The following is a 13,699-nucleotide window of genomic DNA, read 5'->3' as shown; positions in this document are numbered from 1 at the left end:
TTAGAATAGACAGGGCTTGATGGCCGGCGTGGACACGATGGGCCGAAGGGCCTCTTTCTGTGCTGTATAACTCTATGACTCTATATAAATACAAGTTGTTGTTGTTGTTACTGTCCAGTCTCTTCTGAAAGGAATGAGAGGGAAATCCGGCAGGTTCTCTCACCTGTGTGAAAACTTCCTCGCCAGATTTTCCTGTTTTGCGCTCCACCCAGGTGAAGCTCAACGTCCGTGCGGTGAAGAGGACAAACTACCCCAAGGTGGCAGCGAGAGAAAGCTGAGAATGTAACAACAGGAAAAAATAACAGGGGCCAGAGATGGAAGCTGGGGCCATTACAGAGGTTGACTAGCAGCCACAATACCCGACACTTAGACCCAGAAATTCATCTCGCGCAGTGTCACAAAACAGGCAGTATCGGATCGGCCCCCCATTGCAGTCAATGGGACTGAATGTCAGGCGGGGCATATTTTTATTAGTTTGTGGGATGTGGGATGTGGGCGTCGCTGGCAAGGCTGGCATCTAGTGCCCTTCCCTAATTGCCCTTGAGCAGGGGGTGGTGAGCCGCCTTCTTGAACTGGTAAATGTACTCCCACAGTGCTGCTAGGGAGGGAGTTCCAGGATTTTGACCCAGCGATTATGAAGGATCGGTGAGATATTTCCAAGTCAGGGTGGTGTGTGACTTGGAGGGGAACTTGGAGGTGATGGTGTTCCCATGAGCCTGCTGCCATTGTCCTTCTAGGTAGTAGAGGTTGCGGGTTTGGGAGGTGCTGTTGAAGAAGCCTTGGTGAGTTTCTGCAGTGCATCTTGTAGATGGTACACACTGCAGCCACGGTACGCCGGTGTTGGAGGGAGTGAATGTTTAAGGTGGTGGATGGGATGCCAGTCAAGTGGGCTGCTTTGTCCTGGATGGGGTCGAGCTTCTTGAGTGTTGTTGGAGCTGCACTCATCCAGGCAAGTGGAGAGTATTCCATCACACTCCTGACTTGTGCCTTGTAGATGGTGGAAAGGCCAGTGCAATTCCACCCAGGATAAATTTCTATCCCAAATACACACCATCTCAGCAAATGAACCCAGATATTTGTTCCACTAATGCCAAGTCCCACTCCAGAGACTTGAGCACAAGAATCTAGGCTGACACTCCCAGTGCAGTGCTGAGGGAGTGCTGCACTGTCGGCGGTGCCGGCTTGTGGATGAGGCGTTAAACCGAGGACCTGTCTGCTTTCTCAGATGGATGTAAAAGATCCAATGGCACTATTTCGTAGAAGAGCAGGGGAGCCGTCCCCGGTGTCCTGGGGCCAATATTTATCCCTCAATCAACATCACTAAAACAGATTATGTGGTTATTAAATCCGTGAATCTTAAGGTATGGTGTTCTTCAATAAATAGACGGAGACTGCAGATCAACAATCAACAGGTGTTTACTGGATGAGGGTAGTCTAATAACTAACAGTACAGATGCCTGCTCAGGGCTTATATACAGGTGTGGTCACTGCTGGTACTACAGTATACAGGAGCTGTAAAAGTAGTTCTCTCTTAAAGGTACATACACTACAATTCCTCCCCTTTTAGATTAACAGTACCATAACATTCAAATAACAGTTAACACTTTTAACATGCACAGTAACTGAAATAGTCCATTTATAGATTCAGTCTTTGGGGCGGCTTCCTGATCCTTTCTGGATAGCGCCTTTCCTGAGTGTCTTGTTCTTGGTGCGGAGGCGATTCTGGCTCCCTGTCGTCAGTTAGTTCATCAGTTTCCGATGCTACTGTTTCTGGGGTAGATGCTACCGGTATGTCGGGTCCATCACCAGGTACGCTAGACATGGGGTTGACTCGTTACTGTGACGCTAGGATCTGGTCGACATGGCGTCTCACAATGTTCTCCCCGACATCCACTGTGTACATTAGTGGCCCCTGCCGTGTGCATATCGTCCCGGGTTGCCATTTCTCTGTTCGGTAGTCGCGGGCCAAGACTGGTTGTCCTACATTGAAGCTCCTTGTTGGCTTCTTATTGATGTGCTGGAATTGCTTATTCTCAACATTTCTTCACACATTTGGTCTGAGCAAATCCAGACGAGATCTCAACCTTCGGTTAAAGAACATCATGGCCGGGGTCTGGTTGGTAACTGCATGTGTCGCATTTCTGTAGGCTAACAGGAAATTGTCCACCTTATGCTGCAGTGGAATGTCGTCATCGCACATGGCCCTTACTGCCTTTTTATAGGTTTGTACGAACCTCTCAGCCAATCCATTTGTGGCTGGATGATACGGGGCGGATGTGTAAAGCCTTACCCCATTCCTTCTCATAAATTTCCGAAACTCTTCAGACACAAACTGTGGTCCGTTATCAGAGCAAATCTGCTCTGGCAAGCCGTTCCTGGCAAATATGGTCCGTAGGACTGCAATCGTTTTCTCCGTAGTGGTGGAGGACATTTTGATCATCTCAGGCCATTTCGAGTGCGCATCCACTGCTATTAAGAACATTGAGTCCATGAATGGAGCAGCAAAATCAATATGCACCCGTTGCCATGGAGAGGAGGGCCACTCCCATGGGTGTAGAGGGGCATGTGGTGGTGCATTTTGGACCTTCTGGCATCCTGAGCAGCTCTTTGTTAGGTCCTCGATTTGTTGATCGATTCCTGGCCACCACACATAAGTCCTAGCAAGGCTTTTCATTTTTACCCCTCCCAGATGGCCTTCGTGAAGCTCATTGCGCACTCTCTCCCTTAACTTGGGTGGAATTACCACTCGGGATCCACACATCACTGTCCCCTGGCATACTGACAGCTGTTCTCTTCTGGATGAGAATGCTGGCAACAGTGAGTCGCCATGTGTTGGCCATCCCTTCACCGTCAACTCACATACCCAAGACAGTGTCGGATCATTTCGGGTCTCCTTCTCTATATCCGCGTTAGTTACTGGCAAGCGTTCAATTATCGATGAATAAAATATTTCGACAGGGGCCACTGCTGGTGCTTCCTCCGCAGTAGGCAGTGGCAGGCGTGATAGCCCATCAGCGTTTCCATGCTGTTTCGTGCCCTTATATTCTATTTCATATTGGTTCGCCCCTAGAAAAAGGGACCATCTTTGTAGCCGTTGCGCAGTCATCACCGGAATGCCCTTCTTTGGATTAAAGATGGAGACAAGTGGTTGGTGGTCAGTCAGCAAGGTGAACTTCTGCCCGTGCAGATAGCGGTGGAACTTTTTTACTCCCCATACTAGGCTGAGGGCCTCCCTGTCAATCTGGGTGTAGTTGCGCTCGGCTGAGGTTAGTGACCGAGACGCAAAGGCTACTGGCCTCTCCAACCCGTCTGGGAATTTGTGCGACAGCACCGCTCCAATGCCATAGGGTGATGCATCACATGCCAACCGAATTGGTAGTGCTGGGTTGAAATGGGCCAACACCTCTTTTGATGTGATCAATTCTTTGCACTTCTGGAAAGCTCGTTTACATTCGTCATTCCACTTCCATGGTACCCTCGTTTGCAGTAGGGTGTGCAGTGGGTGTAATACTGTAGACAAATTCGGCAAGAACTTATGGTAGTAGTTCACCAGCCCGAGGAACAACTTCAGTTGTGACACATTTTTTGGTGCTGGAGCCTTGACTACTGCCTCAATCTTCTCAGGGGACTTATGTAACCTCTCTTCATCAATAACGTGGCCACAATACGAGATCTGCTTCTGGAAAAACTCGCATTTGTGGCGATTAACTCGTAGCCCATATTCATTCAATCTAGTGAGCACCTGCTCCAGGTTGGCGAGGTGATCACTGTCATTTTTGCCCGTGACCAGGATGTCGTCCAAATAACACTGGTTCCCTGGAATCCCTTGCAGGACTTGATCCATTGCCCTTTGCCAAATAGCCAGAGCCGATGCTACCCCGAACACCAGCCGGTTGTATTGGTAGAGACCTTTGTGAGTGTTGATTGTGAGGTACTGCTTCGAGGCTTCTTCTACCTCCATTTGCAGGTACGCCTGGGCCAGATCAATCTTAGTGAAGTGTTTTCCTCCAGATAGCGAGGCGAAAATATCTTCAATCCACGGAAGCGGATATTGTACCGTGTGAAGGACTGGGTTCACTGTCACCTTAAAGTCCCCACAGATGCGAACCTTCTTTGGTTCCCCAGGCATATTACTCAATGACCTCTTCAATACAGGAACGATGGGTGTAGCCCACTCCCTCCAGTCCACTTTGGACAGTACTCCTGAACGTTCCAAACCTTCCAGCTCTGCTTCGACGGCTGGGCGGATCGCATAAGGCACCGGTCTAGCCTTAAAAAACATTGGGCTTGCATTTTCCTCTATTTTAATCGTTGCTGTTATGCCTTTTAGTGTTCCGAGTCCCTCCTGGAACACTTCTTGTGCGTCAGTTAGCATTTTTGACAGTCGTCCAGGTGTGACGTCGTCATCCCTTTTGGCCTCTACCATCAGTGCCTGTATGGAATGCCAATCTAATTGTATCTTCCGGATCCATTCACGTCCTAGTAGTGGTGGTCCTCCATCTGGCAATACATATAGGTCCATTTTTGGTATTTCCTGGCCGTTGTATATCACGTTCACCCTTATTTTTCCTTTGGGGTAGACTTTTTTGCCCCGTGTACGTCTTCAAAACAATTTCTGTAGCTCTCAAGGGTATATGTGAGAATAGCCGCTTGTAGTCCCTTTGGTTTATGACTGTTAGGGCTGATCCTGTGTCCAATTCCATTTTCACTTGGACTCCGTCTATCTTGAGCGTGACCCAGATAGTCTGGTGATCCTCCATTTTGATTACATTATGTCGTTTCAGACAACCCAGCTCCTTGCTTCCGGAGTCTGTATCAATTTTCTGTTCGTCTGAACTACTCTCCGTCACCTTATGTACCTTTTTGTACTTCTCTTGTGGAGATTTCTTGCTGCTGGTTTTCTTTCCCGACCTGCAGACTCTTGCTATGTGTCCTGCTTTTCCACACTGTCTGCACACTTGGTCCTTGAACCAACAATCCTTCTGTTCGTGTGTTTTTCTGCCGCAGCAATAACACTTCCCTGCTCCATATGATATTTCATTGGTGCCATATTCTCCTTTGTATCTCTGCAGTGCCCCGTGCGGCTGCTTTGTGTGATACTGCCATGCTGAAAGCCTTGTCCAGTGTAAGATCCTTTTCTGATAGAAGCCGTTTCTGGGTTCCTTCACTTTGAAGCCCACACACAAACTTGTCCCTTAACGTATCTGCTAGTCCCATTCCAAACTGGCAGTGTTTCGATAGCTTGCGCAGTTCCGTTAAATACTCAGCATTACTTTCGTCTTTATGCTGGTTCCTTTTGTGAAACTTAAATCTTTCTGCTATCAGCAGCGGTGTGGGGTTTAAGTGGTCCTGTAGGATTTCCACTATGTTTGCGAAATCCTTATCCACTGGCTTCTCTGGGGTTATTAGGTTTCGCAGTAAGCCATACGTTTTTGCACCCATGGAATTCCGCAAAACCAGTGCTTTCCTGGCATCTGGCACTTCATTCGCCTTGCAGTACACCTCAATGCGTTCCACATATGTCGCCCAATCTTCGACTTCATTGTCGAACTCTGTGACACTGCCACTCTTCGGCATCCCTGGGTGTGGTTAGACTGGCTAAAATGGCGTCTTCCGCGCTCTCCCTTCTTCTCTGCTGGCTCAAAATGGCGTCTCCCGCGCTTCCCTTTCTTCTCGCGCTCGCCCTTCTTCTCCGCTGCGGCTTCAAAAATGGCGTCTCCCACGCTCTCCCTTCTTCTCCGTGGCTCAAATGGCATCTCCCGCGCTTCCTTTCTTCCCCCGCGGACGCTGCTCAGCCCTTGAGCCCTGGCTGCGCCCTGCGCATTTTCCTGTGCGCCTCTCTCGTTGCCGCCGCTCGGTCCTGAACCCCGGCTGTGCTTTACCCTCTCTTTCTTTTTGTTTTCCGTCGACGCTGCTCGGTCTTCAACCTCCGGCTGCGCCCTGTGCGCTTTACCCTCTCTCTTACCCCATCGACGCTGCTCGGCCTTTTCTGTGCCGTCGATTGGCTCCAGCCGCCGCTATCCGGGAAGGGTCTGCGCTGTACCTGTTGCCAGCCTGTTGCTGGATCGTCGTGGCTGGAGAACCAAGCCCAGCTCTCAACAGCCTCCCCTGCGATGCTCACTCTCTGCCGGATGACTGGGTGGTTGCTCGTGGTCGACGCCCGTGCTTCTGGCCTCGACTTTCTTCCACTGCCCTCCAGGAGCGAATCCTTGGGAGGAAATGCAGAGTTGCAGGTAGGTTCGAATCGACCTCGTCGCCACTATTAAATCTGTGAATCTTAAGGTATGGTGTTCTTCAATAAATAGACGGAGACTGCAGATCAACAATCAACAGGTGTTTACTGGATGAGGGTAGTCTAATAACTAACAGTACAGGTGCCTGCTCAGGGCATATATACAGGTGTGGTCACTGCCGGTACTACAATATACAGGAGCTGTAAAAGTAGTTCTCTCTTAAAGGTACATACACTGCAGTGGTCATTTTCAGATTGCTGTGTGTGGGAAATTGCTGTGCGTAATTTGGCTGCCACATTTCCTACAGTGACTACACTTCAAAAAGTACTTCATTGGCTGTAAAGCGCTTTGGGCCATCCGGTGGTCGTGAAAGGCGCTGTAGAAATGCAAGTCTGTCTTTTCGTTCATCATACAGTACAAATGCTGAAACATAGTATTGAAATAAATAAACTGGAAACTTCGAAACGCTGTTATTGGACTACGACCTGAATCAAGATACTTCAAAGAACTTGTGTGTGCAACAGAATCTAATATAGATATAACTGCGTATCATTGCCTCTGAATTATTCAGGGCGCACGGGAGCAAAATAGTTAAAAGCACTGTTTGCCGTTACATGTTGAAACTATTCCACAATTAATGAGTAACTTAACGTCAATATTGACCACGAAATTTGCAAGGTTTTAGATTCATTCGGTTGCTTGCTGGATACTGTCAGTTTTGACAACCGTTTTTTTTTCGGTTATGGAGGCGCTGGTGATATTGCTCTTTGCCTTTCAGTGCATATCCGTTACTGGACAAACGCCTTCGTAAGTAATGTTCTTTTTTTTTAACGCAGGGCTCGTTACTGAATCTGGACACGTTCTGAAGCTTCAGGCACTTAGATCCTCGGAGCAGAGTCGGGTGTACCTGCGCCTGGGAGCAGCCAGCGCACTAATGTCTAAATTAATAGAAAGGGAATCAGCGGACTCCCTTATGATGGTCTTACCATCCACCCTGCCCGATATTGTCGTATTCACTGTACCCAAACGATGCAAGAACTGCAGGTCATTGAACAGGGAACTCTGCTCCAAGCTGGTTAACGGCGAATGCACAGTGTCGAAGGTTCAAAACATGGAAACATAGAAAAATAGGAGCATGAGTCGGCCATTCAGCCCTTCGAGCCTGCACCGCCATTCAATATGATCATGGCTGATCCTCTATCTCAATACCATATTCCCCCTCTCTCCCCATACCCCTTGATGCCTTTTGTGTCTAGAAATCTATCGATCTCCTTCTTAAATATATTCAGTGACTTGGCCTCCACAGCCTTCTGTGGTGGAGAATTCCACAGGTTCACCACCCTCTGAGTAAAAGTTGCCCGAATAATCGTGTTGCACCATCAAGACCTCTTGCAATTGTTTGAAATGGGTGGGGGGTCTGAACTACCTGCCAGAAAGCAATTTTACCGAAATATTCTTCCCCATTGGCATCTGTTCTTGTACTGCAGCACTGATTCTACAAAGCATAATTAATATGAATAGTATTGAGGGAAAATGTCATGGGATGGGTTTGCACGTTGGTTCTATATGTAGAATGTCTTGACGAGCCTTTATTTAAACTATGAGTATGGATTATTATATTCTGAAACAGGAGATTTACCAGAATGGTTCTGGGGATGGGGGAATCTTAGCTGCAAGGACAGGTTGGAGAAGCTGGATTTGTTTTATTAGAGCAAAGGAGGTTGAGGGGTGGTTTGATCGAGGTGTACAAGATTCTGACGGGTTTGGATAGGCTAGACGGAGAAAGGCTGTTCCCACTAGTTAATGGTACAAGGACTATTGGAAACAGATTTAAGGTTTTGTGCAAGAGATATGGGGGGGATGTGAGGAAAAACTTTTTTACTCAGCGAGTGGTGATGACCTGGAACTTGCTGCCGATGGAAGTGGTGGAAGTGGAGACACTCAATGTTTTCAAGGGGGAGACTGGATGGGCACTTGAGGGAAATAAACTTGCAGGGCTACGGGGATAGAGCGGGGGAATGGGACTGACTGGATTGCTCTACAGAGAGCCGACATGGACTCGATGGGCCGAATGGCCTCCTTCTGTGCCGTTATGACTCTATGAGTAAGGATTATTGTATTCTAAAACAAGGCACCACATGACCGGAGATGAGTATGATGTAGAAGAGAGTTTTTCTCACAATGAGTTGAAAAGGTGAAAATTTGAATCCCGAGTTCTCGGGCCCATTACTTTCTATAAACTCAATGCATTACAACAGTGGCCACACTTTGAGAGTATTTCATTGGCTGTAAAGCACTTCGGTGCTATATAAATGCAAATATTTCTTCCTTCTTTACCCAGAGAGTGATGAGAATGTAGAACTCGTTACTACAGGGAGTAGTTGAGGCGAATAAGATCGATGCATTTAAGAGAAAGCTAGACAAGCATATGAGGGAGAAGGGAATAGAGGGTTATGCTGATCGAATTAGATGAGGAAAGACAGGGGAACATAAGAAATAGGAGCAGGAATAGGCCACTTGGCCCCTTGAGCCTGCGCCACCATTCAATAAGATCATGGCTGATCTTGGGCTCAAAGCCACTTCCCTGCCCGCTCCCCATAACTCTTCACTCCCTTATCTTGCAAAAATCTCCACCTCAAATGTATTCAATGACCCAGGCTCCACGGCTCTCTGGGGCAGAGAATTCCACAGATTTACGACCCTCTGAGAGAAGAAATTCCTCCTCATCTCAGTTCTAAAAGGGCAACCCTTTATTCTGAAACTATGTCCCCAAGTTCTAGATTTCCCCATGAGGGGAAACATCCTCTCTGCATCCACCTTGTCGAGCCCCCTCAGTATCTTATATGTTTCAATAAGATCACCTCTCATTCTTCTAAACTCCAATGAAAATAGGCCCAACCTGCTCAACCTTTCTTCGTAAGTCAACCCCTCACCTCTGGAATTAGCCTAGTGAATCGTCTCTGAACTGCCTCCAATGCAAGTATATCTTTCCTTTAAATAAGGAGACCAAAACTGTACGCAGTACAGAGGAGGCTCGAGTGGAGCACAAACGCTGGCACGGACTGGTTGGGCCGAATGGCCTGTTTCTGTGCCATATATTCTATGTACAATCGCTGTAAAAACAGCTTCTGTAAAGTTTGGATATTATTAAAGCCACATTTGGTGAGAATGGGAGCGATCCTCCCTGGGAGCAAAGGCTCATTTTGTTCGCTAGATTTGGTAAAGAAATGTTAACACCGCGGGGCGTCTTTCCACGGCGGTTCTCCTGCTCCTCTGCACTGATTTTTCCGGGTGTCTTCTGCCGACGTTAGGGCAGATAGTTGGGAGAAGGCCCAATGGAAATTCACCCTAATTTTTTTTACAAATGAGCTCACGATTTAATTGCATTTTGGGACAGAACAACATTCCCCTCTGTCCCATGTTGACAGTTGTGTATTTAAGGGAAGGTAGCAAGGATTTCCTGGGCAGAATCAATGCTTTTGTTGCTTCATCTACTGTCCATTTGGTTACACAAACCGCTTATGCACTTTGAACTCTTCAGTGTATCCTTCCTCCAAGTGCACAGTCTCTCGTTTTAACCAATGTTATTTGACACATCCAGTTCAAAAATGCCATTAACCAGTTGGGGAAATGAATCATAGAATGGTTACAGCACGGAAGGAGGCCATTCTACCCGTCGAGCCTGTGCCGGCTCTCTGCAAGAGCACCTCAGCTAGTCCCACTCCCCCGCCCTTTCCCTGTAGCCCAGCAAATTTTTTTTCCTACAGATACTTATCCAATTCCCTTTTGAAAGCTGCGATTGAATCTGCCTCCGCCACCCTTTCAGGCAGAGCATTCCGGATCCTAACCACTCGCTGCCTAAAAAAGTTTTTTCTCGTCTCGCCTTTGGTTCTTCTGCTTAAAATGTACATATTTCTCACCCTCTCTCCTTATCGGTGGGTCGAAAGTAACAGCTGCTTTCAGGTGCCCGACCAGTGAAACATTAACATTAAAGGAAAAGTTGCAAAAATTATGAAATGTGAACCATTTTCTTCGGAAGCCTAAGTTGTAGATGACACTATTTTACTGAACTAAAAACTTCTCCCCATGGCCCAGTTGATGGACGCAACATAAAAACAAAGGATTGTTATGCAGACCCAGAATATCCTAAGTTCAACCGGAGAGCTAAAAAGAGTTAGGTGATCTGTGCGGGAATGGCAGCAGTAACGCACAATGGAGCTAAACATCGGGAGAGAAGGAAAACTGGCTGTTGATTCGCAATGACCCGTCTTTCACTCTCACACAACGTCAACATTACCCCCCACTAGAAAAGAAAAAGATAGACTTGCATTTATATGGCGCCTTTCACGACCACCGGGCGTCTCAAAGCGCTTTGCAGCCAATGAAGTACTTTTTGAAGTGGAGTCACTGTTGTAATGTGGGAAACGTAGTAGCCAATTTGCGCACAGCAAGCTCCCACAAACAGCAATGTGGTAATGGCCAGATAATCTGTTTCTGTGATGTTGGTTGAGGGATAAATATTGGCCCGGGACACCAGGGAGAACCCCCCTGCTCTTCTTCAAAATAGGGATCTTTTACGTTCACCTGAGAGAGCAGATGGGGCCTCAGTTTAACATCTCATCTGAAAGACAGCACCTCTGACAGTGCAGTGCTCCCTCAGCACTGCACTGGAGTGTCAGCCTAGCTTTTTGTGCTCAAGTCTCTGGAGTGGGACTTGAACACAGAACCTTCTGACTCAGAGGCGAGTGCGCTTTCCACTGAAGCACAGCTGACGTTGGAACATAGGAACAGGAGGAGACCATTCAGCCCATCGAATCTGTTCTTCCACCATTCAATTAGATCATGGCTGCACTGCACCTTAGCTTCATCTACCCGGTATGGTTTAAAAACTCTTATTTTCTGTGCCTAACAAAAATCTAGCAATCTAAGTTTTGACATTTTCAATTGACCCCCCCAACCTCAACAGCCTTTGGGGGAGTGAGTTCCAGATTTCCACTAATCCTTGTGTGAAGAAGTGCTTCCTGACATCACCCTTGAACATCTTGCTCTAATTTTAAGATTATGCCCCTTTGTTCTGGACTCCCCCCACCAGAGGAAATAGTTTCTCCCTATCTACCCCATCAAATCCTGTAATCATCTTAAACACTCGATTAGGTAACCTCTTAATTGCCTAGACTCAAGGGGCTACAAACTGAGGTTCTGCAACCTGTCCTCATAATTACACCCTATTCGCCCCGGGGATGAAGCTAGAAAGGAAGTTGGTTACTGATTGGCTAATTGATGTTCCATCTGTATTTCTGTAGATATTTGATCACTGCTCCAAAAATTGTTCGTGTTGACGTGAAGGAAACGGTCACTGTTCAATTATTTGAGGCCCGCGGCAATGTTGGCGCCACCATTTACTTGTTCAATCAAAAAACCATGGCAGTCTGCTCGGAGAAATATATGATCAAACTGAACCACACGAACAACTTCACTGAAGTGATACATGTTCAGGTAACTCGTTTTTGCTCTTCGACCAAAACGGCTTCGAATTGCCCGGCATCTTCTTGTTCTTTATATTATCTGGATATTAGGTTCAGTTGCTAGCTAATCCGTGCCTTTGTTACCTCTAGACTCGAGGACTATTCCAGCGCTTCCCTGGCCGGCCTCCCACCTCAAATCATAGAACAACACAGCACAGACGGAGGTTATTCGGCCCATTGTCCCCGTGCTGGCTCTTTGAAAGAGTTATGCAATTAGTCCCACTCCCCTGCTCTTTCCCCATAGTCATGCAAATACCTCCCCTTCTAGTATTGATCCAATTCCCTTTTGAAAGTTACTATTGAATCTGCTTCCACCGCCCTTTCAGGCAGCGCATTCCAGATCACAACAACTCGCTGTGTCAAAAAAAATTCTTCTCATCACATTAGAACATAAGAAATAAGAGCAGGAGTCGCCCATACGGCCCCTCGAGCCTGCTCCGCCATTTAATGAGATCATGGCTGATCTTCGACCTCAACTCCACTTTCCTGCTCGATCTCCATATCCCTTGGCTCCCCCCCATCACTCTTCTGGTTCTTTTGCCAATCACCTTAAATCTGTGTCCACTGGTTATCAACCCTTCTGCCACAGTAAACAATTTGTTTTAATTTACGCTATCAAACCCTTCATGATTTTGAACACCTCTATCAAATCTCCCCTTAACCACCTCTGCTCTAAGGAGAACAACCCCAGCTTCTCCAGTCTCTCCACGTAACTGAAGTCCCTCATCCCTGGTACCATTCTAGTAAATCTCCTCTGCCCCCTCTCCCAGGCCTGGATATCCTTCCTAAAGTGTGCTTCCCAGAATTGGCCACAACACTCCAGTTGAGCCCTTACCAGCGTATCCTGGGCATCCTTGTGCACCAGTCGCTGAAGGTAAGCATGCAGGTGCAGCAGGCGATTAAGAAGGCAAATGGTATGTTGGCCTTTGTAGCGAGAGGGTTCGAGTACAGGAACAAGGATGTCTTGCTGCAGTTGTACAGGGCCTTGGTGAGACCACATCTTGAGTATTGTGTGCAGTTTTGGTCGCCTTATCTGAGGAAGGATGTTCTTGCCATGGAGGGAGTGCAGCGAAGATTCACCAGGCTGATACCTGGGATGGCAGGAATGACATATGAGGAGAGATTAGGTCGATTGGGCTTATCCTCGCTGGAGTTTAGAAGAATGAGAGGGGATCTCATTGAAACATAAAATTCTAACAGGACTAGACAGACTAGATGCAGGAAGGATGTTCCCGATGGCTGGGGAGTCCAGAACCAGGGGTCACAGTCTAAGGATAAGGGGTAAGCCATTTAGGACTGAGATGAGGAGGAATTTCTTCACTCAGAGAGTGGTGAACCTGTGGAATTCTCTACCACAGAAGGCAGTAGAGGCCAATTCATTAAATATACTCAAGAAGGAGTTAGAGATATTTCTTAAGGCTAAAGGGATCAAGGGATATGGGGAGAAGGCAGGGACAGGGTACTGAATTTGGACGATCTGCCATGATCTGATTGAATGGCGGAGCAGGCTCGAAGGGCCGAATGGCCTACTCCTGCTCCTATCTTCTATGTTTCTATGTTTCTATTCAAAAATTTTAGTATAACTTCATTGCTGTTGTACTCTATTCCTCTATTAATAAAGCCAAGGATCCCGTATGTTCTTTTAACAGCTTTCTCAACTTGTCCTGCCACCTTCTAAGATTTGTGTACATACACCCCGAGGTCTCTCTGTTCCTGCACCCTCTTTAAAATTGTAGCATTTAGTTAATATTCCCTCTCCTCATTCTTCCTACCAAAATGAATCACTTCACACTTCCCTGCGTTAAATTGTATCTGCCACGTGTCTGCCCATTTCGCCAGTCTGTCTATGTCCTCCTGAAGTCTGTCCCTATTCTCCTCATTGTTTACGACATTTCATGTCATCTGCAAACTTTGAAATTATGCCCTGAATACCCAAGTCCA

General features: G+C 47.1%; 1 protein-coding gene across 1 annotated transcript in view; it reads left to right on the top strand.

Moving 5' to 3' along the window:
* The first annotated feature begins 6,923 nt into the window (after positions 1-6,923).
* Positions 6,924-13,699, top strand: part of LOC147095718 (complement C3-like) — a 108,993-nt gene continuing 102,217 nt past the window's right edge. Inside the window, exons 1-2 of the mRNA XM_085973701.1 lie at positions 6,924-7,040; positions 11,537-11,729. Coding sequence (XP_085829827.1) covers positions 6,976-7,040; positions 11,537-11,729 — 258 coding nt within the window. The 5' untranslated portion in view covers positions 6,924-6,975. The remainder of the gene's footprint in view (positions 7,041-11,536; positions 11,730-13,699) is intronic.

This window comes from Somniosus microcephalus, unplaced genomic scaffold, assembly GCF_052327205.1.
Source record: "Somniosus microcephalus isolate GS21.2 unplaced genomic scaffold, FLI_Smic_1.0 unresolved_chr1, whole genome shotgun sequence".
Classification (NCBI taxonomy): Eukaryota; Metazoa; Chordata; class Chondrichthyes; order Squaliformes; family Somniosidae; genus Somniosus; species Somniosus microcephalus.
Note: the sequence above shows the minus strand (reverse complement) of the source record. Positions and strands in the feature narration are given on the sequence as shown.